A 27241-nucleotide genomic window follows, 5' to 3' on the forward strand; every position below is an offset into this window, starting at 1 on the left:
CGGGTGGGAATATCATGGGAGTTTGGTCGTTTGACGATGTGAAAAAGAACAAGAAACTTGGCGAGTTTTTTTTCACATTACTGTAATATTAAGAGAGAAGCATATTCGCAAGGCCCAAAATGATCAATATTGATGGCACATGCCGACCTGCACTTGAAGTCAGAATTTTAATTTGCGAGTGATAAATGTTGAAAGTTTGGAAATTGTAGTAATGCCTTCCTATGGACCTAGGTATATCAAAGGTTCAAGGGTTGATAAGAATATAAATTGATAAATATTTATTATATTATATCGAATACAATTTCTACATACTATAAGTATAACTATCAACTATAAAGATATTTTTTTAATATAGAATAAATTTTCATTTATAAAAGATTATAATACTAATGTCATTGAATCTTATATAACAAATTCTATACCAGTCGAATTAGAACAAAGATATATAATTGAATTCTCCGGGAGATTATAGTATCCCGAGTGCCCGTATAAAAGAGGTTGATAATACATACCGATAAAGAAATGAACTAAGATCGCTTATTCATATCTAGGTCAATACCATTCATATCAAATTGGGCTCCGATCGAACCTCATCTTATTACAACAACAACACACAACACCCCACTACAAAGGGAATACATTCGATTCTATACCATTGATCCATCAAACAAAAGGATCTTGTCAAGATTTCAAAAGTTTTTACTTTCCTTTTTTATCCACAGAGCAATCGAAAGTACAGGATACAGGATCCTTTGCCGCTACCGGGGAATTTCATTTGATTATGGAGAATGAATTGACAGGAACTCGAGAGAATCGTAAGGTAGGAGCCAATGTTCACTTTTTTTTACTTTGGTGAATAGAAAGAATATCTAGTTGTTTCTTTACTGACATTTCTCTATCCTCTCAAAGCGATCTCATCTAGAGATGTCCCAGTCGCATTTAAGACTTTCATCATCACCAGTACTATTTCGGGAAAGACCCTCGAACTTCGGAAACTCCTCTCCAATATTTGCACCATTGGCAAATATTCCTACTGCCTCCTCTTCTTCTCGAGAACGACGCTTTCCAGCACAGCGAGGACGAACACCAAATTCTCCTTCAGATCAATCCAGTCGCCATTCACGATCATTTAGGGCTTCGGGAGAAATGGAAGCAGATTTATTGCCACCTCCTCGACGCCGGTCGGCAGCTAGCTCCGGAATCATTATCGATTTAACATCAGACCAAGATGATATTCCTTCATCTCCAGCCCCGCATCGTCGCACAGCTCGTATTAATGCTCCTTCTCCGAGACCACCACCGACTTTAGGGAGGAGTGAAGCAAGATTAGAGCAGGTTGTGGATCTTACAGCGGACGATGATGATGATGATGAGGATGATACTATCATTATAACCCATTCTCGAGAACGTTCTATACCCCTTCCTCCCCGTGGCCGACTACCACAACCACCATCAATAACTCCTCCATATGGAGAGGGAATAAGAGTTCATACGATTCGCGGCACTTATATTCTCAATGAAAATCAGATGGGACCAGCAAGGCCGCCGCCAGAACGCCACCTCCCTGTTGGTGAGCGTGCCATTGGTGGTATGAGAGCTCTTTACGAAAATGGCGCTGACATTATCATGAACATTCACAATTTAATGGGCCTCAATCATGATGAACTTGTGGGAGGAATGCCTTTCTTGGGTGGCTACCCAGCTATGCCGAATGTTATGGATTATGGAAGAGTGGCGTTGCAAGAAAATAAGCCTGAACATGTTCCACCTCCGCCAGTAGGAGATGGATTTACAAGGTCGCCTACAGAGAATGATACTGCGATTTGCCCAAGCTGTGAAGAAGAATTAATTCATAGAAAGGATGGTGATGAGCCAATGGCAAAGAAGTCTCGCGGGGCACCTAGTAGAAAAGACAGAGAAGAACATCCTTTCTGGGTTGTCAAAGATTGTGGTCATGTAAGCTTTACTTATTCCATCTCAATCAAACATCACTAATAGAAACTAGGTGTTCTGCAATAAATGCTATCAACATCGCTCGAATGAAAAATTATCCTCCTTTCGTGGAAGCAAGAACATCCTCTGTTCAGTTGAGGACTGTGAATCGGTCGTCAAAAATAAGGATAAATGGGTGGGCATATTCCTGTAATATCAAAATTTCGGCCCCCGCGATGCCAGGATGGTTAGGCGATTCCTTTTTTTTTGGTCAATATCGACGGGATGGCATTTCATCAATTATCATATTAGGGACATCACTGTCATGGAGTTTCAACATTAGCATCAGTTACAGGAGTATCGATTGGTTGGGGCGGTTTCCGTTGATTTCTACAAGGCGGGCTTGGGCTTGGCTTATATCATTATGTGCTCTATACTGGGGCGTTAATGAAAGGGAAAGAATGGAGGAATAAATCAAGGTCGTGGGCGCGGAACATGTGTCAATAGGCATGGAGAACAATGGAAAGAAATTCTATCTGGGTAAAGGTCTGGAATGGATAGAGAACAAGAGCAAGTGAATGGAGAAAATTCTCTGACATTCCAAGAGCGATATATTCATATGTATCACACATTTTTTTTCATTCTGGACATAATGGGCAGAGGTGTACATTAGTGAAGTAGAATAGCAAAATGAAGTAATTACGATAATATTTTTATGGTGACGGATATTGTGTGTGAGTATGCCTTTGCGTCATTTTTCAGGTTTGGCTCTTGGTATCAAGAGGAAGAAGAGAGAGGAGAACAATGAGGAGGGAATCGATTATAAAAGAATGTCTAGAAGTAGTCTTGTCTTCTTTATAAATATTTATTGATTGGATTGGATTATAAAATATATAATGTAATTTGATTTGATCTGATTTAATATTTCTTTTTGATTAAGTTTATTTTATTTTGTTCTTTCATTCTATATTTTGAAAAGAAAAATTATATATATTTTTTAATATCTTTTTTTTTAAATATATATATATATATATAAAGGATTGATATAATTTATAGAAAAATCAATATTTAACAAAAATTTATTATTTCAAATTTAAATTTGATTATAAGGTTTTATTCTTTTGAGGTGGTGGAGGCTGTTGGTTGATAGTTGATAGAAAGGAGAAGGAGAAGGATATGTAACGATACTATACTGGAGGCAGCGGCTGTCTAAGGTTTCGTTTGGTTGGTAGTTGTGGGTTAAGGCTTTATCATTGGTCTTCATTTGGAAGTGAAGTCGTTACTAGATCAAGTAGAATGTAGGTAAACTAATTGATAACTAAGTTGAGCACAAAGCTCCTTAACTACGAGACTAAATGAATGTTTATATACCCTATATCATCTTTTGAGGACCCTTGGGACCCTAAGGTCCAAAAGGTCCTCGAGGTCACGTGAATTAATGAATCGTGACAGGATAATAGATTTATATCAATCAATACCTCCTCCTATACCTCCTCCTCCACTAACCCTCTAACCGTAAAACCCCCAAAAAGTAATTAATGAGGCTTAGGTAAGCAATGTAGGAGTAAGATAAACTAGACGGAATAGGGGTGGCGAGGGTGTTGGTTGATTAAGTATCCATAGTGGAATAATTAGTGTATTTGATAGGGTAAGAATTACTCAGGGGAGGAGGTTAGGACTAGGAGGGAGGATGGAATGGAGAGCTGTATATATCAGTAGGGTGAGTATTTGCAAGACGGTAGGAAAGAATAGTAGTGAATATCAGGAATAGAATAAAGTGAATGGTAATAGAGCGAAGTGAGGTGGAGGAATGGCATGGAATGAATAAATAGGTGAGGGATAGTGGTGAATGAGAGGAGATATAAATGTTAGGATCTTACAAAAATGAAATGATGTTTATAGCAAGTACTTTAATGCTGAATATCATAATTTTCATTAAGGTTATTCGGTTCTTAATTTTTTCTTCTAATTCCTTCATATTCATTTCTATCCCATTTTCCCTCCTCGACGTCCCATCCTATCTGATCTCATCTATCTATATTCAACGTCTCTATCAATAGCAACTTCCAAATAACTATGCGATATATCAAGTCTAATAAGTCGATAATGAAAACTGCCAGGAAGACGCAGATTTGGATGACGGGTTGAGATGAGCATGGTTGATCTTTAGTGGATTGAATATAGTTATGTAATTATATCTGGGCTTTAAAATATAAGATTTGTAAGTAAATTTGAAGAAATTGGTGAGCGAGTGAGTGAGTGAGGGATTAGGAAATGACCAAAAATCTGACAGTTAGAAAGAGGAATAGAAAATAATAAATATGAAAAATGTATGGCCCAAACTGACGGTAAATACCTCGGGGTGAAATGTCTGAGAGTGCTATGTTATATTTGTGAAGTGCTACACTGTTTGAAGTTCTTGATACAAATGGCAAGATGAGTTATAAGTAAGGATTTGTCTTTCTCTTGTCGTCTTGTGAATTTCGACTTTGAAAACTTGAGAGTTGAGATGGATGTGTAGAAAAGAAAGGAGATAAATTATATAGATGTAAGGGATTAAGCGATTAAGTAATAGGCAGGCAAATTCGAGCAATGGAGTACGTTGAGTATAGGATGTAATTTGTATTGAGATGAATGGCATGATGATTGGTATAGATATTGTCTTTCTTAAGACCACTATCAATACAGAATCGACTTCGTCTGGTATAAAGACGCGAGAATGTAATGATGCTTCTACATAGACTCAAAAACGTAGCAAGCTGACTCCCTCCTTCGAAACTATACTAAGCAAGGAGGTATAGTAGCAAATAATTCGCGGGACTAAATGTTATATCGCGATAGATGATTATATGAGTACTAGACATGATTTTGTCAATTGACCACAGAGAAATATTCTGTGCAATGTCCGCTGTTTCCACATTCCCATATCATAGCTTTCGAATCCACGCATTTATCCTACAAGTAGACTTCTCTTGCATCGGCAGCAGCAGGACAGGAACAGAAGGCAGCATAGTAACAAACAGCAGCATAGCAACAGACAAAAGAACAACAACGCTCCACCACAAAAAATCAAAAATCAAAAACCCAGAAATAAAATCATCAACCCTAAGCGATCAACAACTCCCTCCCCACCCCTTCCTTCCATACCCCTCCTACAAGAATCCACACACATCAACGCCGATCACCTCACCTTACACACATAAAAAAAACTGCAAATATCCAAACCCTTATGCAAGAATGCTTGTACCTGGTTTCTCTACCTCGCTCGGAATTACTCCTAGAGGAAGTGTATCTCGGGAGAGAGCGGAAGACCCCTGGATTTTTTTTCGTGCAGTAAGCTAGCTGCTAGCTAGCTTGTAAGTATGTATGTACGCAAGCAGGCTAGCAGGCTAGCAGGCAAGCAAGCAAGCGGCATGTCGATAATAGATAGAATCTAAGATGCAAGAAATAGGCTAGTTGAGAGATGGATGGATGGGTTTGGGGTGGTGCTAGTTATGCTGTAGAGCTATCTAGATTTTGGAGTGTGAATGAGATGAGACTGATGGGGTGAGTGAAGAGATGAAGAGATGTGGAAGATTGACGTTTGGATTAGATTTTTTATTTAACGAGATATGAATAGTATGATATGGAAGATAGGTAGATATATACATGTATACGGACGATACATAACTAGGGATGGATATATAACAGGCATTTATCTACCTTCTTCATTCAACACTAAATAAAGAATGATGTAGATTAATACACGCCACCCACTCCACTAGTCTCCCACCTCTCCCCCAAACCCCGATTCCGACACAAACCGACCGATTCTGCGCGAACTTTCTTTGCAGATTTAGATACATTTTCGTGAACGATTTTTTGTAAGCGATGATCTTAGCTCAAAATTATGCATCTAATAGATAAATATGTAGGTCTGTAGTTAGGACATGCAGTAGAGGAGTAGGGATTTAGTTAATAGTTCGTCTGTTGTTTATTTATACTTTGTGATTTTGTGAGTAGAGAGAAGATCTTGATGTGATTGACGAATTATTTTTGTATAGTTGGGGAAATTATAGAGTATGAATGGGTGGATTTGGTGGGACTTTTTTATTCTGATGTTAAATAAATAAATTTAATAATAGTATCTATTAATACTTTTGAAATAAATCTTTTTAATAAGTGTTTATATTGTTACGACGGCTTCTGGCCTCGTATCATATGACCACGTACGAAGTCATGTGATCCCTTCGATCCCTTTTATCGAAGGGATCGAAGGGACCGAAGGAACGATAGGCATGAAGGTCTATATAATCAAGATGGATTTCCTTTGTATAGAGCTTCGTGCTCAAGATCAATCATTTAGTATACTCTACTATTAGTTACGAATTGCATTATTGTCATTACTTTAAGTCCCTGCTTGACGCCTAGTTATAAACCACCTCGAGAGCCTAGAGCGCTTCCACGTGATCTAGACGGCAAACCTCGTGACATATATTTATATTTATATTTATTTAATCTAATTCATTCACCTACTCATCCCCCCTAATTTCCTCAATCCACAAAAAAAGAACTTAATCTCAATACTACAGGATCAAAAAATCTTCCCCGTCAAAAGATCGGTGGAATATGCCGCTGGTCATTGATTGCTCGTCGCGGCGCAGGGTATCTACATCCCATATTCATACCCCATATAAAGAGGAAGTTCAGGTTCAAATTTATATGTGATGCGTACATATATTTTGATGCCAATCGATGCAGATGGTATGTTTGATACCTAGTTATACCTTACCCGCTTTACATTATATTTGGTCTATGCATATGTATATATACGCACAACAATATCTAGCTGAGTTTGGATAATAATCGGTTACTTGATTTCTTATTCGTTTCCTTGGGGGATAACCTTATGTCTGGCTTTTTTGATGGGTTAAGGTTAATGAAAGAGAACCAAAAGAACCTCCAAAAAAAAAGCTGGGGAAAACAGGGGAAAACCGGGGTATGAAAAATTTCACTGTGGATATTGCCAACACCAACTCATTCACTTAAACACTTTCCATCCATACCGAAATCTGGACCTGGACCTGGATCTTTTTACTCTCGATATCGCTTCGCTTCGCTATTGAAGTTCTGTTATTCGGTCGAAATCTAATAGAAAAGACAGGGCAAGGTGTTGCTAAGAGTGGGAGGTGTATAATAACTCAATACTCATACTCTGCACACCACATACATATAATATATAAAATCTAAAGTTCTAACGTCTTTCAAACCCTTCTTTTGCATTGCATCGCATTACATGACATAGCATAGCAGGTATGCATGGTATGGTATAAGAGGAGAGGAGATGAGAGACTATTAATATTTTGCCGGCTTCCGAGTGGATTCACATGTGAGGTGAGGATGAAAATCAAAGGGAGGGTGGCAATGGAAAAAGAAAAAGAAAAAGAAAAAGAAAAGAAGCAAAAACTAGTAGGGGCATTGCGTTGCATTTCTTACCTATCTATCCTATATGCAGATAATTTTGCCGTGCCGTGTATAAGTGAGTTTGAATCCGCGGTTGATGTATGTGTGTGATGTGTATGTATGTGTGTGATGGATGTATAAAGCAGAAAACAGAAAACAGAAAACAGAACATATAACATGATCGATGGAACAACGAATAAGAGAGAGAGAAAATTTCAGTTTAGCTTGAACTCAAAAGTTGTTATGTACTATACGACTATACGACTATACGCAAGGTACAGAGGAAGATATGTTTGTTCGTATATTCCATATTTTGAAGCGAAGTGGTCTAGATGGTTGATTGATGCATAGGTAGGTAGGTAAGTACGTACGTACGTACGTATATGTAAATTTCTTCCTCGCGCACCTAGACAGAGATTACTACTGTATAATTCTTTTGGTGTGATGTGTAATAGAGTATGTATAGAGGTATGTATGTACGGAGTATGTACAGTAGGTATGCTCTTTCATCGTTGTAGAGCAGAGCTTGGATCACTTCTTGATCAGTAAGATGGATTGTAGATTTTCTGATATGTACCCGTCTGGGGTCTGGAGAAAACACGAGTTTGTAAGGTTAGATCCTGGATGGGTGTGGAGATGACGAGACGGAGGTTGAGTTTATTTGTACGAGGTGAGTGTATATATTGTAGAGTAAGTGGATAGATGAATTGGTGTATAGGTAGGTATGTATTACTAATCTAATTGATATTGAAATGTATGAGATAGTAGAGATACAATAGATCAAACATACAAACTCATCCGAATCATTCAAAAGAAATAGATAATCTTAATCAGGAAGAGTAGAACTAAAAGTAGAATAGTGAGTTACGAGTAAAAAGACGGAAATAGGTTTGTACGAGGCATTTTTTCAGTCTGCATCCATCCCATCATCAATCGGTGTACCGGGGTAGTTTACACGTCCGTTGTGGGTAAGGATAGAAGCGGATTCTTCGGATAAGAGCGGCGATGTGAAATGATGGATGCATGGTGGGGACTAAGAACTCAAAATGTACCTTGTAGTAAGTAGTACAGTAACTAATCTACTCTGTAAGGAGTAAGGTTGGTTGAATGAATACCGTACCTACTCTACTGTCTAGGTACCTAGTATAAATGAATAAATTAATGAATAAATAAATAAATAAACAAAATAAAATAAAAATGGGTTGAAACTTCCAGCAAAGGTTACCATGTTCTGGATCCGGATTCCATTTCTTTCAAAGACTGTTTCTGTTTCTGTTCCTGTTTCTCTTTCGGTTGTATGATGCAGAGAAACGTACAGAGTATAGTTTACTGTCAGTCTAACGGTCGGATCACTGATTGATGAGATTACTTCTAGCTAAATACTCCGTAGGTATGTAACGGTACATACTATCTAGGTATTCCGAAAAATTCTGGACCGTTGATGTTGGAAATCCTTCCGGTGAGTTTATATTGTATTCTGGAGATACGATGGAAGTATGGAGTAGTGTGGATTAGATGAATGGAGTATGGTGGATGAGATGAATGGACTACTGTGAGATGAATGGACTACTGATGATTATGTGCTCTAGCTAGCTGTAGTGTTACATGTAGGAAGCTTTTGATCTTGATCGAATGATGAATGGGAATGGGAGCCGAGAGTTAATTCACATCACCGTACGTCGTAAACCAGTAAGGACACAGATGTAGAAGGATTATTAATGATTAGAAAACAATATAGAGACCGTTCATCTGATCCAGTTTCCTGTGCTATTTGTGATCGGAGTACCGGTGTGCTATCCGATTCACATATTTGATAATGAATAGCTACATACCGCATACCGCATATCTCAATCACATATCGATGAAGAAATCCAGGGGCGAAATGGTCCAGCCCTAAATCCGTTGGATCTTGATAAGAAGATGAAAAACTATTGAACGTTTTCATCATGATACTTCGGTCGGATTACTAATTTCGTTTACGATTCCCTATCCTTTTCTTTGTACTGTATGGACTTGGGATGCTTTTACATGATGAAATGTTGTGGACCCTTGAGAAATGCTTAGACATTTTGATGGGCGAGTAAGAGAAGGATTTCTTTGTATACTGCGTACCAAATCAACCAGTTAATTGGTAGACTTATTTGCAGGTGCGTTGCAGAATATGCTGTAGCTATGTAGCTATGTGCCTACATGGCAAAGAAGCTCTGATTGAGATTAGCTTGATGAAGTTGATGGCCTTGATTTGCTGGTTAATGTTCATTCGATGCGAGAACTTGCATTGAGACGATTTTGATGGCTTTGATTAATTGATATGAAAAGCTTCCATTCCTTCGTGAAGCTTCACACTTTTGAAAGAAAACGCCTTCTATGATGTATGAGTACTTTCATCTCATGCATCAAGAACTTGGAGAGTCAAAAATAGTACGAATTCATCACTTTATTCATTCCTCATTTGCGCTTGTTGCCAAGTCAATGAACCAATCATTTGATTCAATTCCTGATCAATAAAGAAAAGTTAGGTATTACGGAGATCAATCCTACTCTTGAATATGATTGGGTAGACTTCTTCTCTCTAACTGTTTTCAATATGGGAGGTCCAATTACTTCCAGATCATCATTCATCATTCATCATTCATCATTCAACAAGATGATTTTAGTACCGGGCCGGCAGTTATCAGCTATCTGATCTACCATCAATCACCATCAACTGATATAATTATCAATTGATCTTTGTAGTTTACCCTAAATTATTATTGATCCAAATAATTGAATTTAAATCATCTGTTATTGATTAACTTTCCCCTTCGTCATCGCAAGATTCCATCAATTAATAAGGACGGACTTACGAGGTGGTATTAGTATTCCGAAATTCAATTATATCGATAGCTACCTACTCATCTGCTCATCTGCTCACCTGCTCACCTGCTCACGAACCCTCTCTTAAAACGGCAAGACGTCATCGAGAAATCAATAGGCTATGAGGTCCCTCCCTAGTCGATTAGTCAATTAGTCAATAAGGATTAGGTTAAAAGTCCCCAGTGTGTGTCAGAATCCACTAAAAGAGATCCACCCCTACTCCATCATACAGCCAAAACAGCAAAAGCCTTCTCATAATTATGGATATGACCAATCATTATCCTAGATTCCCTTAAAACTTACCCTGAAAGTCGCATATTCATACAGATTCCTACATGTTCATACAGCTTCATACATGTTCACTTAGCTTCATCATTGGTTAGAGAGAAAGGTCATCCTGTTCCTAGTTCCATCGGTCGTCTCCACCACAGCTCTCTCTCTCTCTTACTTTCCTTGTCTTGATGGGCAAAAAATAGACAAGACTACCTAGCACTACGTATTTCGATACACGGCTACCGATATCCAAAATCATCTCGCCGTTTATGAAGGTACTCTACTTGCGACGTGAAAAAAGAGAACCTCGAGTGACTACGATCCAGAGTTATTACTCATTGTAAGTAGACTCAATTAATTATACTCATCTTCACAATTCGTAAATATCATATTCATGGGGTTTTTATTAAGTTTACAGGAAACAGCTTAGTGGAATCGGCTCATTTACGCACAGAGTTACGCACAGAGGATATACCTCACAGCCACCCCCAGATTTAAAACTACATCCCATTTCAACTACAGCTACAGCTACAACTACTACAACTATACAACAACTACAATCACAACTACAACCACAATCTTTTTCATTTACTTATATCATTTGTACCGAATCACATACTTTATTTTAACGACAGACAGCATTTCCTATTATCATTGGCCCTTTCACTATTTACGCCATTCTTTCCCGAATACCATCTTTTTCAATACTCCATACCTCCCATTCCTCCATCGAATTCCAAATCCAACCAAAGTACATACAACCAGGAGGCCTGCAAATAATCATTCACTTACTGGCCAACAGCAAGAATTGCCTACACCACCTTTCATTTATTGGTCTGCAGAAACGAGAAACAGTAAAGGATCGGGTCGGCTAAAGCTTCAACGGCCGAAGGTTGTAACGACTGAAAAAGGCTTGGGTGGTTTTATTGTTGCATCGCTGCATCAAGAACTGCAAGTCCCCCAGTAAAAAGGATCCGCCAGCCTTTGATTCATTGGAAAAGCCCGTAAGTCGAAACATCTACCTTTGCCACGAACAATCACTCTTCAAACCGGGAACGAATGGATTATTGAACCATTTCTAGCATGTACAAACCTTTGTAGGAAGTTATTCTCAAATATCTCAGCCTCGTTCTTCTTTAATCATGCGGGACAAATCGACAATCAAGCAGGAGGAATCGCCTAACATGTCTGCGCCGACGTCATCTAATAGCGCTGACTCAAATGGTAGCATGAATGGTGGGGAGACGGGTAAGTAACAATCACATATCAAATCCAATTCGGGCATAAAACTCCTGTTCAATCGATGATATGGTTACCGTCTTAGTCGAGAGAAAATTGTATCTGACATTTACATTAGTCACAGCGACGACATCAGCAACAACGACTACTACCACACCTCCCGACACTTTTCCGCCCAAAACCGACAAACCTAAACCTCATGGTTGCACTACGTGTGGAAGACATTTTGCACGTCTGGAACATTTGAAACGGCACGAAAGATCACACACCAAAGAAAAGCCATTCGAATGCTCCGAGTGCAAGAGATGCTTTGCGCGGCGGGATCTTTTGTTAAGACACCAGCAGAAGCTCCACTCCAATTTAACCCCTTCTGCGAAACCAAGAAATCGTCGAAACAGTAGTATGAGTAATGCATCCGTAGCTGTTGGACCGAACCCAAACAGGGTACGAAAACACTCCATCGCCAATCCATCAGGCCCACGACCAAGGGCAAATACAATTCCCAATTCCGAAAGCCCCTATGTGCAAATGGCAATGCATCAAATGCTAAATGAACCTCACCCGCCCAGGAATCAGAACCATACAAATCATCCAAATCATGGTCATAGTCGTCATGCCAGCCTCGTGGGCCTGCCAATGCACAATTCGGAATTTGGTGGAATGCGCGGTGGGATGGGCCCGATGAGTGGGATGTCCGCCGTGATGGACCAGCGCAATATGCCTCATGGATTGCCCAAAATTGAAACGCAACACATGGTTGCTAATGGGTTGCGAACTGCGCCGGCCGCTGGGAATTTTCCAAATTACGAATTCAACCATTTTTCTCCTGGTTTTTCATTTCCAAATGGAAATACTCCTAGCCCGACGATAGATCCTAGTGCCTTGTTCAATCATTCACCGCAATCAATGGGCATTGGGCCAAATGATACATCTAACTTCGATTTCCCAACTTACTCCGGAAACTCTGTTATGGATGACCCTTTTGGCTGGAATGGAACGATGAACCCCTTTAATCAAACCATGACTTTTGATGAGAATGTGATAATGGACGGCTCTTCTCCCTCTGCCATCAGCACTGCCAGCCAGAGTGGAATCAGTGACGGAGTGATGCTGGATGGATCTAATAATACGGCCGTGAGCTCAGCTCCTATGTGGCATCCCGTCACGGAAGCACCTCTGATGACTCCAAACTTTTTGGACCACGGCAGTCAGAATTTTACAAATTTCTCCAACGGAAACCCTATGTCACCACACAGTCTACCGCAAAACCATACGAATTTTTCGAATGGAAACCCTATATCACCACACACTCTACCGCAGAATCATCTACCATATTTCCGCACTCCACCACCTCTAAATTCTATGGACCATTCTGCAATGCCCGGAATGAACAACACACAAGGTTTCCAACCCCCCATGACTCTTGGCCCTGACACTCCCAATTCCACGACCGGCAGTACCCACGGAAGCTTACCTTTGTCTTCAGTTACAGACTCGACCCGTTCGGCTCTGGCGAATGCCCTGTCTCACAATACGGCCTTTGGCGGACGAAAATATTCCTTCCCTTCTGCAAACTCCCCGTCTTCCCAGTCCCCTCGGCCACCAATTCGAGCAAGTAGTGTTAGTGAAGGCGTTAGATTTCTTCCTAGCACATCCGATCTCAGAAAATATATCGGCGCTTATATACAATACTTTCACCCACACATGCCATTTTTGCACATCCCCACTCTCAACTTCGATTTTTCGACTTGTACAAACGATGGACGAGGCGCTGGTACCTCTGTCGAAGGACCTGGGTGTCTCACACTTTCAATGGCTGCTATCGGTGCACTATATGTAGGAGATCATCTACAATCGAAAGCGTTATTTGAATCTGCGAAGAAGATGCTACAACTCTACATAGAAATCCGGCGTAAAGCCGATGTTCGCAGAGCTGACCACCGTTCGAGAGCTTCAGAGGCTTCTACCCGCACGCCAGTATTTTTGGCACAGGCTATGCTGTTGAACATTATCTACGGTTTCAATTCCGGGGATAAAGTAGCAGGCGAAAATGCCCTAATTCACTGCGCAACTTTGGTCAGCCTTGCTAATGCCGTCATCAAGCCGCCGCCTTCTGATAATGGATCGTCACAACAGGATGTACGGATGAATGATGATGATTCGATGAATGGCTTCATCAAAACTGAGACTCCAGACGATCAGCAGGAGTGGCTTAATTGGAAAACTGCCGAGGAGAGTAAACGGACTTTATACGCAATCTTCATACTATCCAGCATGCTTGTGTCCGCCATCAATCATGTACCATTCTTGACTAATTCTGAGATTGAATCGGACCTACCTTGTGACGAAGAATTCTGGTCAGCTGAATCTGCTAATAGCTTCTATGCTATGGGTGGTGTGGAAATGGCGAATCATAACCAGATCACGTTCAAGGCTGCTCTGGGTGAGCTACTGCAGGCCAGCGATAAACAACAATACCAACAGGCGCAAGCTCAACATTTTGGAAATGGGAACAATGCCCAAGAATTTCCCCAGAGTGATTTGAAGCCAAGCACTTTTGGATGTTTGATTCTGATTAATGCACTGCATAACTACATCGTAAGTTTATCCAAGTTCTCACTCCAGGTTTCCCATGTTTTAATAACTTTTCTTGCCCGATAATCTTTAATAGTAAGAAATACTGACTCGAGGATAGTGGGAAACCCGACAGAGACACGCCGAACAGGAGTGGACGAATGAGGAGACTGAAAGAATGTATCGCCACATTGAACCTGCCTTGAAAGCATGGCAATTAGCATGGCAACGCACTCCTGGGCATAGTGTGAAACGTCCAAATCCATATGGGTTAGGACCTTTATCAGCCGACAGTGTTCCTCTCCTGGACTTAGCATACGTTCGCTTGTTTGTAGACATGTCAACTTCAAAAGAAATGTTCTGGAAACGTAATTTTGATGACATGGCGAATGAACTGCCCACGGAAAGGAGATTATGCATCATGCAGAACGATCTCCCAACTCCAATGCCGATTCCACGGAATTCTCAAGCGGGTCAACTGCAAGCTCTGTGTTCGTCGATTCTCCCACAACATCAATTTCTCGTTCTGACTTTCAATCTTCCAGAGCTTTTCAGTACCCCCCACAAAAATCAGAGGGGCCTTCCAAGCGTGAACGTCATTTCAAAAAAGCAGCTCAATATGCCGCAGATTTTCTTTCAATGTCAAGCCAATTTGGTATTACTTTTGCCGACTTCACATCTCGGGAACTCCCTTTACAGGCCGCCATGTGCGCATTCGATTGTGCGCAAGTAGTAGCTGAATGGGTTACTCTAGTGCAGGAACGCCTCGGACGTTACATTGGAATTCTAGGTCATACCGACGTTGATTTTAGCAGCGTGCCTGCTATCATGTATCTGGAAGAAGAAGATGTCAAACTTTTGGAAAAGATTAAAGACGTCGTCGAGAGCGCTGAAATGAAGATGCAACTTGAACAAACAAATGCTCACATGAATGGTGGTCAGACATTTCCGGCATTGGATAATTGTGGATTTGGAAGCAGAATCTTAAGAGTGACTGCTTTCCAGCTTGATAGGGCTGCAGTTTGGCAAGGTACTTCTTCCCTATACTTGTTTCATACCTTAAATGCTAACTCTAGTTATAGTAACCCATCTCATGGCACGAGCTTTAGAAACGCAAGCTATTCATGTGCAAACACGAGCAGAACGCTCTAGTCAACCAAAAGACCATTTTCTGTGATACGGAAAATAAAAAATAATGGGGTTCAATTACGCTTATACAACAAAAGCAATTTCCTAATATTACCCTTTGATCTTTTTGTAAAAAAAAAGTTGACAATAAGACTTGGTCATGTCTTGTTGTCTTGATTTCGCGGTACATATGGGTGGTAGGTTGCTTCTTTGACATACATTCAACCCAAAAATGACGGCTTTGCTACGTCCATTCAAAGCCTTCATAGGATAATTTTTACGGAACGATTCGATTTTTTAATGCAAAACACATATTCCCCTTACGCACTCAATTGCGTTTCTCACGCATGCTTGATAATACCATGCTTTGGTTTCTTTCGACTCGACAGCACGTCTTCGTACGGCTATACGGTTTCTTTCATACTAGGTCGCATTTTTTTTGGCGGGATGGTTGGGTATGGGTTTAGGTGTTTATGGATGGATTGTGATTGAAATTGCGTTTGTTTAATGCAATGTTGTTGAATGATGAAATGCTTGAATGACGTTGATAATGATGATGAGAATGAAGAGGATGTTAATTTTTACTTCCCTTCGATTCATGATACATTCTGAGACATTAAGTCTTGTTTTGGGATGGAGGCGATATTTTTTGAAGGAGCATCAGTGATAATATTGATGGAGAATGGATTGGGTTGATGAGGAGAAAATATGAAGAGAGGCAGGGTAGAGAGAGACAGGTGAAATATCCACTGATGGATATATCACAAATTTTCAAATGAAAGATGAATAGGATAGGATGGGTTGGAACAGAAACAGGAACAGGAACATGATATTGAATTGAACTGATCTGAAGGAACGGCAAGGAATTGAACTGATATGCTGATATGATATTGGACTGGGATGGAATTAGGATAAGGTATCTACAGTATCGGATGGTGATTCGGGGTATTATATGTACCTAGGTACCTATCTATCTACCCTTTTTACTTTGCTTAATTTAAGTGAAGTTGGGTATTGGGGGATTAGGGGATTAGTGGAAAATTTTAAAAGTGAAAATTTAATGAATGAGATAAAGAATCTAATTCAAGAGATATGAATTAAAGAGGTGAAGTAAAGAATTAAAATTGAAATTATTTAATAAAATTTATTTATTTTATACATTTATATTATCTTTATTTTTTTATTGTCAGACCTAAGAATACTAGGTAAAGTATCTTGTATTAGAAAATACTAAGCTAAGGAGAAAAGAAGAAGGAAAACAAGAGTAGAGATTGATTGATTGATTGATTGTGTTTATCGTCATAGGCCGTAGGCCCACGCGCCTTGGCGCGTGATAACCTTAGCCATCTATTCCAGTTTTGGACAAATGACGCTCAGAGGAGAAGCCTCTGAGTGGTTTACTAGCTAGCTAGGGGGAGTATTTATATACAATTTAAAGGGAGCTAGGGCAGGGTTTACATGATTGCCTTCGCAGGGGGGGTTTGAGCCGGTAGGCCTTTTGGGGTTGTAATTGTGGTCATCCTCGTCCACTAGATCACTGGCTCTTGATCTCTCTCCCTTCCCCTCATACTATTAAAACATTGTATTCGAAAACCCTTCATCCCTGATCCCCTTCCCGATACCATCAATCCAATTACTCCTTATATACCAGAACGTATTGTAATCGCCCACCGTCAGGATTGCCTCGTCCTCATTCTGATCATCCTACCAATAGAAAGCTTATAAAGGAGCACCAATCCTCATATAGCGTAACTATAGCATGCACAGGTAGTGGCTTGTACGGGTGTCCCGATTCCGTAAGTAGCATACCTCCGCTGAATGAGAGCAGAGTAAGTTTCGTCATCAGCTCAGGTCCTTCAATAGTACTCCTCCGGTGTTCCCGTATGGAAGGTATATAAATTGTTGTCGTTTCAGTCGTGTCGATCATGGGAGGTATACAGTATATAACATATACGCGTCAAAGATGTCGAGTTGTACTATATGTTCCAGAGGAGTCTCACTTTTAAGAAGTGAGATGATTTCGTGGCGTATTGTCGTAGATGATGGTGTTGTCCTCTGTTTCGTAATAAAGGTAGTGTTGTAGAGAGCGCATTTCGATAATGCAACTGTCAAAAAACCGCAAACGGGTAAAAACGTCGTGATCGGGCGCCTCTTCCTCTTCCAATTACCACGACTCCATCAAATAACTCAAACTTAGCTCTGCAGACTCTCATAAGAGAGCTGGAGGTTCGTAGGATGCACCGCGTACAGGTGTTGAGTCTTCGCATCCCAACAAGAGTAGAGAGTTTTCCTATGATTAAATATAAACGGGGCATGCCACGTGACCCGGAGGTGTGAGGCGTCACATTTATTTGATCATTATTTTATATATAAGATTTTATTATATTTATTATTTTTTTATAATATATCTATTTCATTTTATTTGATTAATAATAGAATTGTTACGACGGATCTCACATACCTAACATCACGTGATTAGCATCATGTGATATGAGGATCCCAGTAGGCTCAGCTGTCCCAGTACAACTGGGACAACTGGGAGCACTGGGACGCATGCCACGATGGTCTATATAATCAAGATGGATTTCCTTTGTATAGAGCTTCGTGCTCAAGATCAATCATTTAGTATACTCTACTATTAGTTACGAATTGCATTATTGTCATTACTTTAAGTCCCTGCTTGACGCCTAGTTATAAACCACCTCGAGAGCCTAGAGCACTTCTACGTGATCTAGACGGCAAACCTCGTAAAAATAGGTAAGATTCTCATATGATAAATTTGATAACCTAATCTCAAGCATTTTCAGGACCAAGAAAAAACGTGCATGAAAGTTATTCATCTAGTTCCAAAATGTTGAATATGTAATGCCTAGCTAATATTTAGTAGTACATAAAGTGACGATTCTTACGTTGTTAGGCAAAAAATCCACGACTACGTACGTATCCTGACAGAATAATATGGCTTAACTTAACATAGATTAAAGAATACCAAAATGGCTTACATGCACGACTCGTCCTTACCAAAATATCTCATACTTATTGAGAAATTCCCATGACTCAATACCTTCTGATATCCATGCGTTATATGCATCCAAATCCAGATGGAGAAAGGAAGAATGCGTCGGAATGTCCTTCATGCGTATAACCCCAATATTCATTCGATATGATGCTGCATGAGATAATTACCGTACAGGATAGCCCCACTCTTGAAGAAGATGCCGCTCATTCCGCCATATTTGGTGCTCTAGACTTCGAGTATGAATGACAGCCTTGATGAAAGGTATTTCTAGAGGTGCAGTTGTGTTTTTGAAGTGCCGTAACAGATAGAATATGCAATACTGGGGCAGGTAGTAAGTAATATTTTGGGTATCAATTCATATCTTCGCTCACAATACTCCTATTGGTTTTGGTTTCCATGGTCCCTCCCAACGTGTCCAGCCTTTCTCCGTATTATTCGTGGAAGATTCGTCACCCGTATCTACTTGCGGAGAGGCATCGGTACCATCCAAGTCATGTTCCATTCTCATAATTTCCGCTCGAAAATCATCAAGGTCTTGGGCGGCTGTATCGGGTTTGGATGAGGCATTGCTTTTTGAGGATTTCGATTCGTCCCAGTCGAATATCTTTTGTCGGAATTTGAGCGCTTGTAACAGTGTCATGGGATCCTCAAGAGATTCCTCCAGTTCATCTAACGCGCGAAGAATGTCGTCTCTCCCAAAGGTCTCAAGTCGATCCTTTATCATATTTAAATTAATTCCTTGGTCCTTCTGCGCTAGAACTCCCCGCACGAATGCCTTGCAATCGTCATCCTCTTCACCAATAGATAAATCTACCCAGTAAAAATCCCAAATCCATTTTAGTGCTTTGCGCGCAGCTATTCGAAGTTTAGGAAGTGATGGGAGTTCCTCGTGAGTAGCTTGATGTCGAAGTTCAACGTATGTAGCTGGTAAGCCGATAGTTTTCGCAATCGAGTACATACTTAATTTGCGACGCTTATCTTGATGACTATCGAGAAGACCTGTGACAAATCTAATGACAAAGTAGAAAACATAAGTCAGTCATTAGAAGATAATAGACAATGAGCAAACCTCAATCATACCGACAGAAAGCAGCAGAATAAGCAGCTCTCACACAATAGGATGAATTTCCGGGAACATCGTTTAAAATGGCTGAAGTAATAATGGCAGAAGATTCGACAAGATGGGGACAATTTCCACGTTGCATCCACACAGAGATGAGGCATACAGCTTGTCGGCGATGAGTATCATTTGGAGGGCCAGTCTCTGTATTTTGGTAAAGTCTTTCGCGTACTTGGATAAGCTCACGACGGGTACGCCAAGGTGTAATTACATATTGAACCATAATTCGTAATTGGAAGGATAAGTTGGGATTGAAAGATGATCAAGATAATGAAGACGATGTTTAGAAATAATAACAGAAGTTGTAAGTGTTTTGATACTGAGATGCCAAGCGATAAAGTTTCCTGGCTAGCGCTCATATTGTTAGAAGCTAGAGAAAATCATTAGATAAGCTTGGAATTTGAATAATCTTTATAAAACATAATTGGTGAAAACGATCAACGATGAAGGATGAATGGAGGAATTGGTTATTACCCGAAGCCATTAGAAAGTTGATAAACATATTCACTATTCACAAAGTATAAAAATCTTAAATCTTGTCTGTTAATCTGAATTTCCATTCAGGTATTGATATTTGTGTGAAACTATATACACGTGTGTATGTGTATGATTTGGGAAGACAACTTCAACCACACATTTGGTAGAAGTGTCTAAACGATAATCTAATATATCCTCCCTGTCATTGCTGACATGATCCTATAGTTTCCAATACTCCAAGTACCTGTCCTGTTCCCAATATTCAAACATACCAACTCCATCGCTAAAGTTAAAGTCATAAATTTTTCCCATCCAGAGATCCATGCTCCATAAAATCAGATCCAGCCTGTAGTGCCATAATTCGTTGCGTAACTTGCGTCGAAGTTGGGAAAGTTTTGTGTAGTGCCCATCATATAAGCAGCAGTGTCAACCACTTGAGCAGGTCTTCCTGACACAACTTCTTGCTCATCTTCCTCACCTTCCTCTTCGTCCTCCTGCTCTTCGTTTTCTCCTTCACCATCCTCCTCGTGATCTTTGTCATCATCATCTTCGAATGGTGGTTGCCAAGTCTCCTCCAATTTCAAACACTTCCCAACTGGTTCAAGTCGACGGTAGCTGTTACCTAACAGCTGTGACGACATCATTCGATAATTATCGAGTTGAGGATCCGAGAGCGATGTTTTGCTATTGTCCGGAGTGTCATACAATCCCATACCAATTAACTCCTCTCCTTCTGGCTCATCATCAGAAAGTGGATGATAAGGTATCGATTCTTCTGGAGTAAAAGTGGGGTCGGGATGTTGAATGGGAAGGAAGTTATCTGGTGTCGGTGGAGTGGTACCATCCTTGAATCCACTTGGTGCAAAGTTGTTCCAATCAAAATGTGAATACATTGTTGAATCTTGATTGTTGTTTATGTATGGAGCTTGGACAGCCATCAGGGGGTTTTCTAATGGTGTATGTTCCGGGGTGTAGAATTGATCGAGTGGATATGAAGTAGGAGCGGTGGTGAAGGGATATGAGTTGTGGTGATCCTCACTAAAAGGCATCGACTCAGGAGAAAAGCTGGAGTCTGGTGATGCATATCCTGAGTATACAGCTGGTGTCGGGACATCAAAGTTGTAATACTCCTGGGGGAACGGGTATCCACTCGTAGAATGCCCTGGTTGACACATAGGTTGTTGTGAGGATGGGTGCCAGCTGACGGGACGGTTTGATCTTATTGGCATCTGAGTTGAAAACCCATTGTTTGATTCCCATTCATTAGAAGCCATCATTTGTTGTTGGTTGAGGATCGCCATCTGGCGTTGGTATGAGCCATCCGACATGAGAGTCCTCCGTCGATTCTGTTTCACGGAACCTCTTGGGCTATTACTTGCACTGTTTGGTTTGCTAACGCGCATCGGTGCCATATTCCTTTGGCCATTGGACATTGATAATCGAGTTCGAGACTGTGAGGGTTGTGTCATTTGTCTCGAAGCGTTTTCCAGGAATATCTGAACATTGTCGTCACAACCCATCATGTTCGTTCTATATACTGGAGTAGCATAAGTTGAATCCATTTTGTGATATCGTACAAGAGTGAAGGTAGTTAGTCGAGCTAGAGAGTGAAAGAGATAAACTGAAAGTTGAGGGGTTGGAGAGATATATGAAGTATAGGCGCTAACGTCAAGTGGACGTTAGTAGTCGAGATATCATAGCCTTGATATGATTTAATCTAGAGAATACTGGTCTTAAATTATAAGAAAGGGATCTACCCAATTTTCCATGTGAGGACTAAATATCGGCAGTACAAAATATGAAGACCACCATGCAAGTGACTTACCGTAAGGTATGTCGTCTGTGTCATATGGCTGATGATGGATCTCAATCGATCCCACGAATGGGCAAGGATTATATCATAGGGAGTTTGCCGGGTCTGAGCTTCTTCTGGGGGATACTAGACAGGGCTTTGTTGGCGGTCAAAAGCCAAAGCCCCTGGCTTGCAACATACGCAGATTCGAAAAAGTCAGCGGTACAAAGGAAGACAAGGGGGATAAGCTACATCCCGCGGCTGGATACATGTCGCGTACGGCTCCTTCGCCCCAAGGGTGTGCGGTAATCAAAACGAACGTGTCAACCGATGAATCAACTTCCTAAAGAGGAGGATTTGCTTTGCAAGGAAGGAGGGCGAGAAAGGGCGGTCAGATTGTAGCAGCACAAGGGTGGGATAGATTTTGATTTTTCAAGGGTGTATATATCAAGTAGCCGACGGGGTCCAAGAATGCTCTTGCTGATGCGGTGGAGTGTAGGTTTGTGGCATTATCCGGGAGTGGTAGTGATGTGGATAAGTATGAACATCTAGCATAATTAGTATATTAATCTAAGCCAGAAATGTGGCCTTCCCGTACTGACGCAGCGCCTCTGGAAGTTTGAGATGTGGATGTCTCGATACTTTGGATCGTTAGTTTCGTTGTAGTGCACATGTTAAATTGTGGAATTTAGTCAAATTCTCGGCCCCATCGATCACAAAACGTGGGTAAGCATTCCAATGGTTCCATACCTAAACTCTGTACATGGAAAATCCCTCGGTCGTATCGTCCTATAGAGAAGACTTATTTCCTTGAAAAGCCTAGAAGGTTCACTGGTGCTATTTCGTGCGGACCAATTATTTAAGACGGCTCAAGTAATAATATACAGTAGCCTAATAAAGAGTGCGTACTGTAGGCCAATACGATTAGGTAGAACCACACAGTTCCGCTAAATGAAGGAGAGTAATGAAATGCGGTGCTACCGACCAATTGCAATGTATCTAGACCTGGCATGACCATCAATCATACTTAGGTATCATGAAGCATCTAAGTGGCAAGCACGACTCGTTCTACATTTGGCGACATGTACCGTACCGTGTATACCACACACACACCACGATTAATATTCTTGGCTAATATGATTTTCCCAGGAGACTGCAGGATAACTGACAAAAGTATGTATGGTATGCCATGGCCCATGAGCAACCAACGAGTGAGGAAATTTCCAGATATTCTATCAGATACTCCATATTTTAAAATTCTGATGAAATGCAGATGGGGCAAAGTATATTTTAATTTTTGCCTTGTTGTGAATTACTCCGGTACAACGCTATCCTAGCTATGAAATCGGGAAAGAAAGCAAGACTGGGGCAGCAGTACGCGAGTAGCAGTAAAGGGTGCTAATCTCACTTTGAGAACAAGTCACAGTTTAGAAATGGAATAATGCAAAAATAAATATATCACCGACCGTTCAACATCCTGGGTATCCACCAGTGCAGTAGTACAGAGGAGTACAGAGACACTATGGAGTAGGCTCGCTAGGACTCGCTAGGTAGGGATGCGGAATGAGTTTAGTTAGTGGGATGTTTGATAGATGGATTGATGGATCTTATGCTAAGGGATTGCGAACGACCCCCAGGGACCAGCCACCATTAAAAAAAGGGCTAAGAGCTATCTATCACGAAACACCCAATCATATGCAACCACAGGTGACAACATTGAGGCCTCTTTGTGAAACTATGAGCCACAGTTCCCATAGCCAAGGAGGACTCGGAGGGGAGCCACTTAAGGAATGAATGATAATTTTAAAGGTGCGTCAAATGGTCAATCGTTTCGCCCGTCGCTCATACCCAACTAAGGTAAGCTTTCATTTTATCCCATCGTCACCACCATGATGATCTTACAATAATAATGTCATTGTCATTCTTGGTAAACGTTTTCTAAGTTTACGACCACCCACCACCAAGGCGCCAAAATTATGGGGAAAACATTAGACCAGTTAAACCCGTATTATGGTATGCTAATCATAGTGGCAGATTTTCTCGGATATCAAATTTCCATTCTCCATCATCCATGGCCCATGGGGGGGCTCATGGCTATCACATACATCATGCACATCGAGGCCTAATCAGCAGCCAAAAGGCAAAGCAATCATTATTGAGCAGATTCAGTAACTTTCATTGATTGAGCATGAACCCGCGGCGAAAGTATGCACAAGCACAAGTACAAATTGCATGCATGCGCAATAATGACTAAGACCGGCATATGGTAAGCAGATCATGAAGCCATGACCGTGATCCATGATATTTTTTCTACTTTCCAAGAATTTCTACATTTCAGTGGAAACTTTGGAGGAAACGATAAATGCGAAAGAAGGAAAAAAATTAAAAAATTCCCCTTGGAATTATCTCAGCATGCATGGTAGGGAGGCCCTGAGTTCAGTCTCGATTCAAGATTGAGGCTTTGTTTTGGTCATCGAAGAGTCGAAGAACCCCTAAGAAGGGCGCATTGAATTCCAAGGTTGTCTTCAGCTATCCCTGTTTTAACTGCTAAAGCAAAGGAATACGGTAAGCCCCCTCCCCTCCACTTCCAAAAGTTATACTTTTCCTACTGTCAAGGAGCTTATGTTGAATACAGGGCCGAAAGATGTTTCGCAAGGGGTTGAGCATGATGTTGAAAAAGCAAAGCACAGCAAACATAGTCAAGTTACAACATCTATATGTCGGTCGGGCGCTGAAACAGATTCGGACTTGATTGGGTATGTGGAATAGCCAGAATGCAACTCAATTTTCTTATAACTCAAAATTTGCTTTTGCCACATCGAGGACTTGTTAGACAACACGCACGGAAATGGCGGCCAAAATATAGCACCTGTTACAACCTGCGTTCAAACTGTGTGGACTCGAATCAACAATTAGATGAATTTTTTCTGTCGACTTCTTTGAGCTCTAATCCAAAAGGGGCCACAACCGGAGATTCTTTTTTTATGTGATCACCCCGCAATAATCCCAGTCCACCAGCAGATGAGCCGGGCCCTTGGAAACTTATATTGCAAGAAAAGCTAGTATGGCATGAGTATTGACTGCAGCATCTAGCTGGCGCTAAACCCAATGACGCGTAAGACAACAGTTCTTTAAAGAATCTGAATGTTATTATTGGATAGAAACATAAAAGACTAATTAATCACTAGTTGCTAAAGTAGATCTTATCCTTGAATATCTTTTTTTCTCTCTTTTTTTTTTTTTTTTTTTTTTTTTTTTTTTTTTTTTCCTATCCCTCCCACAGCTTCTTCCTTCCCCCTGCTTTTCTCCTCTTTTAGATTTCTGCCCTGGTCAACTGTAGATCGTGTTTCGCTTACCCGTGCCACGAATTTATATCAGGGATGAAGATGGAGATGTCAGAATCTAGGATCTAGAATTTTTGGACCCATTCATGAGAACACCACCATCAGATTCTTACGCAAGCAAGGGTCCGGCTACTTTTACCAAACTTCTTTTTTGGATCTTAAACGCTCGAGACATCATAGCACAGTGCACATCCCTCGCTTCGCACATCTAACCGAATCTAAATCAGCGATTCAGCAGAAAGAAGAAAATTGTGCTCATCAGATATTTCCATCCCAGTTGAGTCTTGACAAGGCTGGGACCGTCCTTCCTTTTCGGTTTTTTTATTTACAGGGGACGACACCTTCAGTGACACCACACTTTCCTGGAGGGTACAAGCTTGAATTGCTGAAAAGGAAGTGATACCCTGCAAAATGAGGCACGGATTTCCTATTGACTTTGGAGGATCGCTCAATTGAATGGCCGACTGTCTTCATAGTAGCGCTGCTAAGTTCTAACTCTCCACATAAGCTTCAAGCCAGTGATCCTCTTTGGATGACCAAAAACTAAGCACAGCGTTTCGACCGCTACCATTCTCACGATCAGGACCGATAATTGGACGCTATATTGAAATTTATTGTGCGCAACGGATGGGTTCATTCAATCATATCAAATTGGTAAGACGGGTACTCTAAATTAGCCCAAAGCTATTGAACGAGCATTATTTGAGTATCATCTCATGCCAATCAGCCATCTATATTTTGATCCCGCCTATCGTGTTAATAGAGTAGTTGCATCAATCCACACTCTAGTCATCATACCCTCATGCGAGCATTTTTGAAACCTTCAAATCCAACATCCATACATCCTAATCCTCGTTCGCCGTCGGAAATGGTGCCAGCCGATCTTTTATTATTGCAACACCCTTTCAATCATCTTGGTCTCGGCTTCCGCACCGTTGCAGACGCTTGCATCCTATTCCGGCCCAAACTGCTTCCTCTGGACCAGGGCGAAGCATATCTGCAAAAGTACAGTAACCAAGATCATCAGGCTTTATTTGAAGCGACCCACCCTGTTGCATTAAAATTACTTGTGCTGTGCCCACCTGATAGGCAATCTAATACAGGGTGGCCGGCGCGATGAAATTACCCTAAAATTTCGAGCAGAGCTTGTGGAACGTATGGCTGATTGACGGCTCAATACATACGGATGAAAATAGGTGGCCAAAGAGAGAAACACAGTGGTGATTTATATATGGGTTCAAACTTTGTGTTGGCTTTGTGTGTTCTCTTTCGTATTCCCCATCTGGATCGATTGAAATCTAACAGTTATATTTCGATAGTCGATATTCTTCTCTTCTAGATTAATTATCCTCCGGCGTACGTGGGCGTCTAGTGTTAACGGACAAAATACGATTTTGGTCGAGTAATTACAGGCATCACGAGAATCATCCTTCCATCACCGAAGTTTTCACTGCAGAATACTGTAATCAAAATTTTTGATTGATATGACATCTATCCATCATCATCCATCCACATTTCCAAACAACTGAGCCGTCTTAAACCCAAGCCTTGTACACACCATGACACTACCCCCATCACCATCATCATGTGAAAGAAAGAAGAAACTCCTAAAGGGCTCAGGGTTTCTTGTAATTTTGTGCGTAGTCTGTTTTTGGCGCGTAATCCGCTCAGCAGCGTACGAATTCAAGACATTTTCAGCTGGAGATAAATGGGTATGCAAAATGCAAACAACGGTCGGATGCAGCACATTAGCATTGATCGGAGACGAGATGCGTACCTGGTTCTAACCCATACACTGGCATGTATGATGTCTCTCCAATCTAGAATCATGGATAAGGATAAAAAAGCTGCATCGAACGATGAACCCCTGTTTTAACTTCTACGCTCTGTTCCGCAATCACTCTTCGAGGTACTTTACCGTGTGTGGAAAAGCGGAATTGACTGGTTTAATGGCTTATTTACCAATGGGTTACAACTTACGATGAGCGAATCATGCTGGTCTGCATATACTCACATCAGGAGCACTGTCTAGGGTTTCGTGGATC

The 27241-nt window shown here is 40.9% G+C and overlaps 9 protein-coding genes across 9 annotated transcripts; 5 read left to right on the plus strand and 4 right to left on the minus strand.

Annotated features, from left to right (window-relative positions):
* Positions 1 to 924: 924 nt before the first annotated feature.
* On the plus strand, positions 925 to 2146 carry SS1G_03565 (hypothetical protein; the record flags this gene model as incomplete). The annotated part of the gene is made up of 2 exons (XM_001595426.1): positions 925 to 1956; positions 2006 to 2146. 2 exons carry the CDS (start codon positions 925 to 927, stop codon positions 2144 to 2146), a joined length of 1173 nt encoding a protein of 390 aa, XP_001595476.1.
* A 6274-nt stretch (positions 2147 to 8420) lies between these two features.
* SS1G_03566 (predicted protein) lies at positions 8421 to 9309 on the plus strand (the record flags this gene model as incomplete). The annotated part of the gene is made up of 4 exons (XM_001595427.1): positions 8421 to 8432; positions 8765 to 8833; positions 8986 to 9048; positions 9199 to 9309. 4 exons carry the CDS (start codon positions 8421 to 8423, stop codon positions 9307 to 9309), a joined length of 255 nt encoding a protein of 84 aa, XP_001595477.1.
* A 2378-nt stretch (positions 9310 to 11687) lies between these two features.
* SS1G_03567 (hypothetical protein) lies at positions 11688 to 12350 on the plus strand (the record flags this gene model as incomplete). Its single annotated transcript, XM_001595428.1, has 3 exons — positions 11688 to 11751; positions 11861 to 12186; positions 12312 to 12350. 3 exons carry the CDS (start codon positions 11688 to 11690, stop codon positions 12348 to 12350), a joined length of 429 nt encoding a protein of 142 aa, XP_001595478.1.
* Positions 12351 to 13446: 1096 nt separating this feature from the next.
* On the plus strand, positions 13447 to 15493 carry SS1G_03568 (hypothetical protein; the record flags this gene model as incomplete). The annotated part of the gene is made up of 4 exons (XM_001595429.1): positions 13447 to 14340; positions 14438 to 14635; positions 14872 to 15346; positions 15399 to 15493. 4 exons carry the CDS (start codon positions 13447 to 13449, stop codon positions 15491 to 15493), a joined length of 1662 nt encoding a protein of 553 aa, XP_001595479.1.
* Positions 15494 to 17143: 1650 nt separating this feature from the next.
* SS1G_03569 (predicted protein) lies at positions 17144 to 17371 on the minus strand (the record flags this gene model as incomplete). The annotated part of the gene is made up of 1 exon (XM_001595430.1): positions 17144 to 17371. The coding sequence occupies one exon, from the start codon at positions 17369 to 17371 to the stop codon at positions 17144 to 17146; it is 228 nt and encodes a 75-aa protein (XP_001595480.1).
* Positions 17372 to 18830: 1459 nt separating this feature from the next.
* Positions 18831 to 19806, minus strand: SS1G_03570 (hypothetical protein; the record flags this gene model as incomplete). Its single annotated transcript, XM_001595431.1, has 2 exons — positions 18831 to 19473; positions 19544 to 19806. The coding sequence occupies 2 exons, from the start codon at positions 19804 to 19806 to the stop codon at positions 18831 to 18833; spliced, it is 906 nt and encodes a 301-aa protein (XP_001595481.1).
* A 589-nt stretch (positions 19807 to 20395) lies between these two features.
* Positions 20396 to 21361, minus strand: SS1G_03571 (hypothetical protein; the record flags this gene model as incomplete). The annotated part of the gene is made up of 1 exon (XM_001595432.1): positions 20396 to 21361. The coding sequence occupies one exon, from the start codon at positions 21359 to 21361 to the stop codon at positions 20396 to 20398; it is 966 nt and encodes a 321-aa protein (XP_001595482.1).
* A 2309-nt stretch (positions 21362 to 23670) lies between these two features.
* On the plus strand, positions 23671 to 24621 carry SS1G_03572 (predicted protein; the record flags this gene model as incomplete). Its single annotated transcript, XM_001595433.1, has 4 exons — positions 23671 to 23709; positions 23887 to 24020; positions 24371 to 24417; positions 24488 to 24621. The coding sequence occupies 4 exons, from the start codon at positions 23671 to 23673 to the stop codon at positions 24619 to 24621; spliced, it is 354 nt and encodes a 117-aa protein (XP_001595483.1).
* Positions 24622 to 26101: 1480 nt separating this feature from the next.
* Positions 26102 to 26191, minus strand: SS1G_03573 (predicted protein; the record flags this gene model as incomplete). The annotated part of the gene is made up of 1 exon (XM_001595434.1): positions 26102 to 26191. One exon carries the CDS (start codon positions 26189 to 26191, stop codon positions 26102 to 26104), a length of 90 nt encoding a protein of 29 aa, XP_001595484.1.
* Between the last annotated feature and the right edge of the window lie 1050 nt (positions 26192 to 27241).

Source organism: Sclerotinia sclerotiorum, genomic scaffold (genome assembly GCF_000146945.2).
Source record: "Sclerotinia sclerotiorum 1980 UF-70 scaffold_4 genomic scaffold, whole genome shotgun sequence".
NCBI classification, from domain to species: Eukaryota; Fungi; Ascomycota; class Leotiomycetes; order Helotiales; family Sclerotiniaceae; genus Sclerotinia; species Sclerotinia sclerotiorum.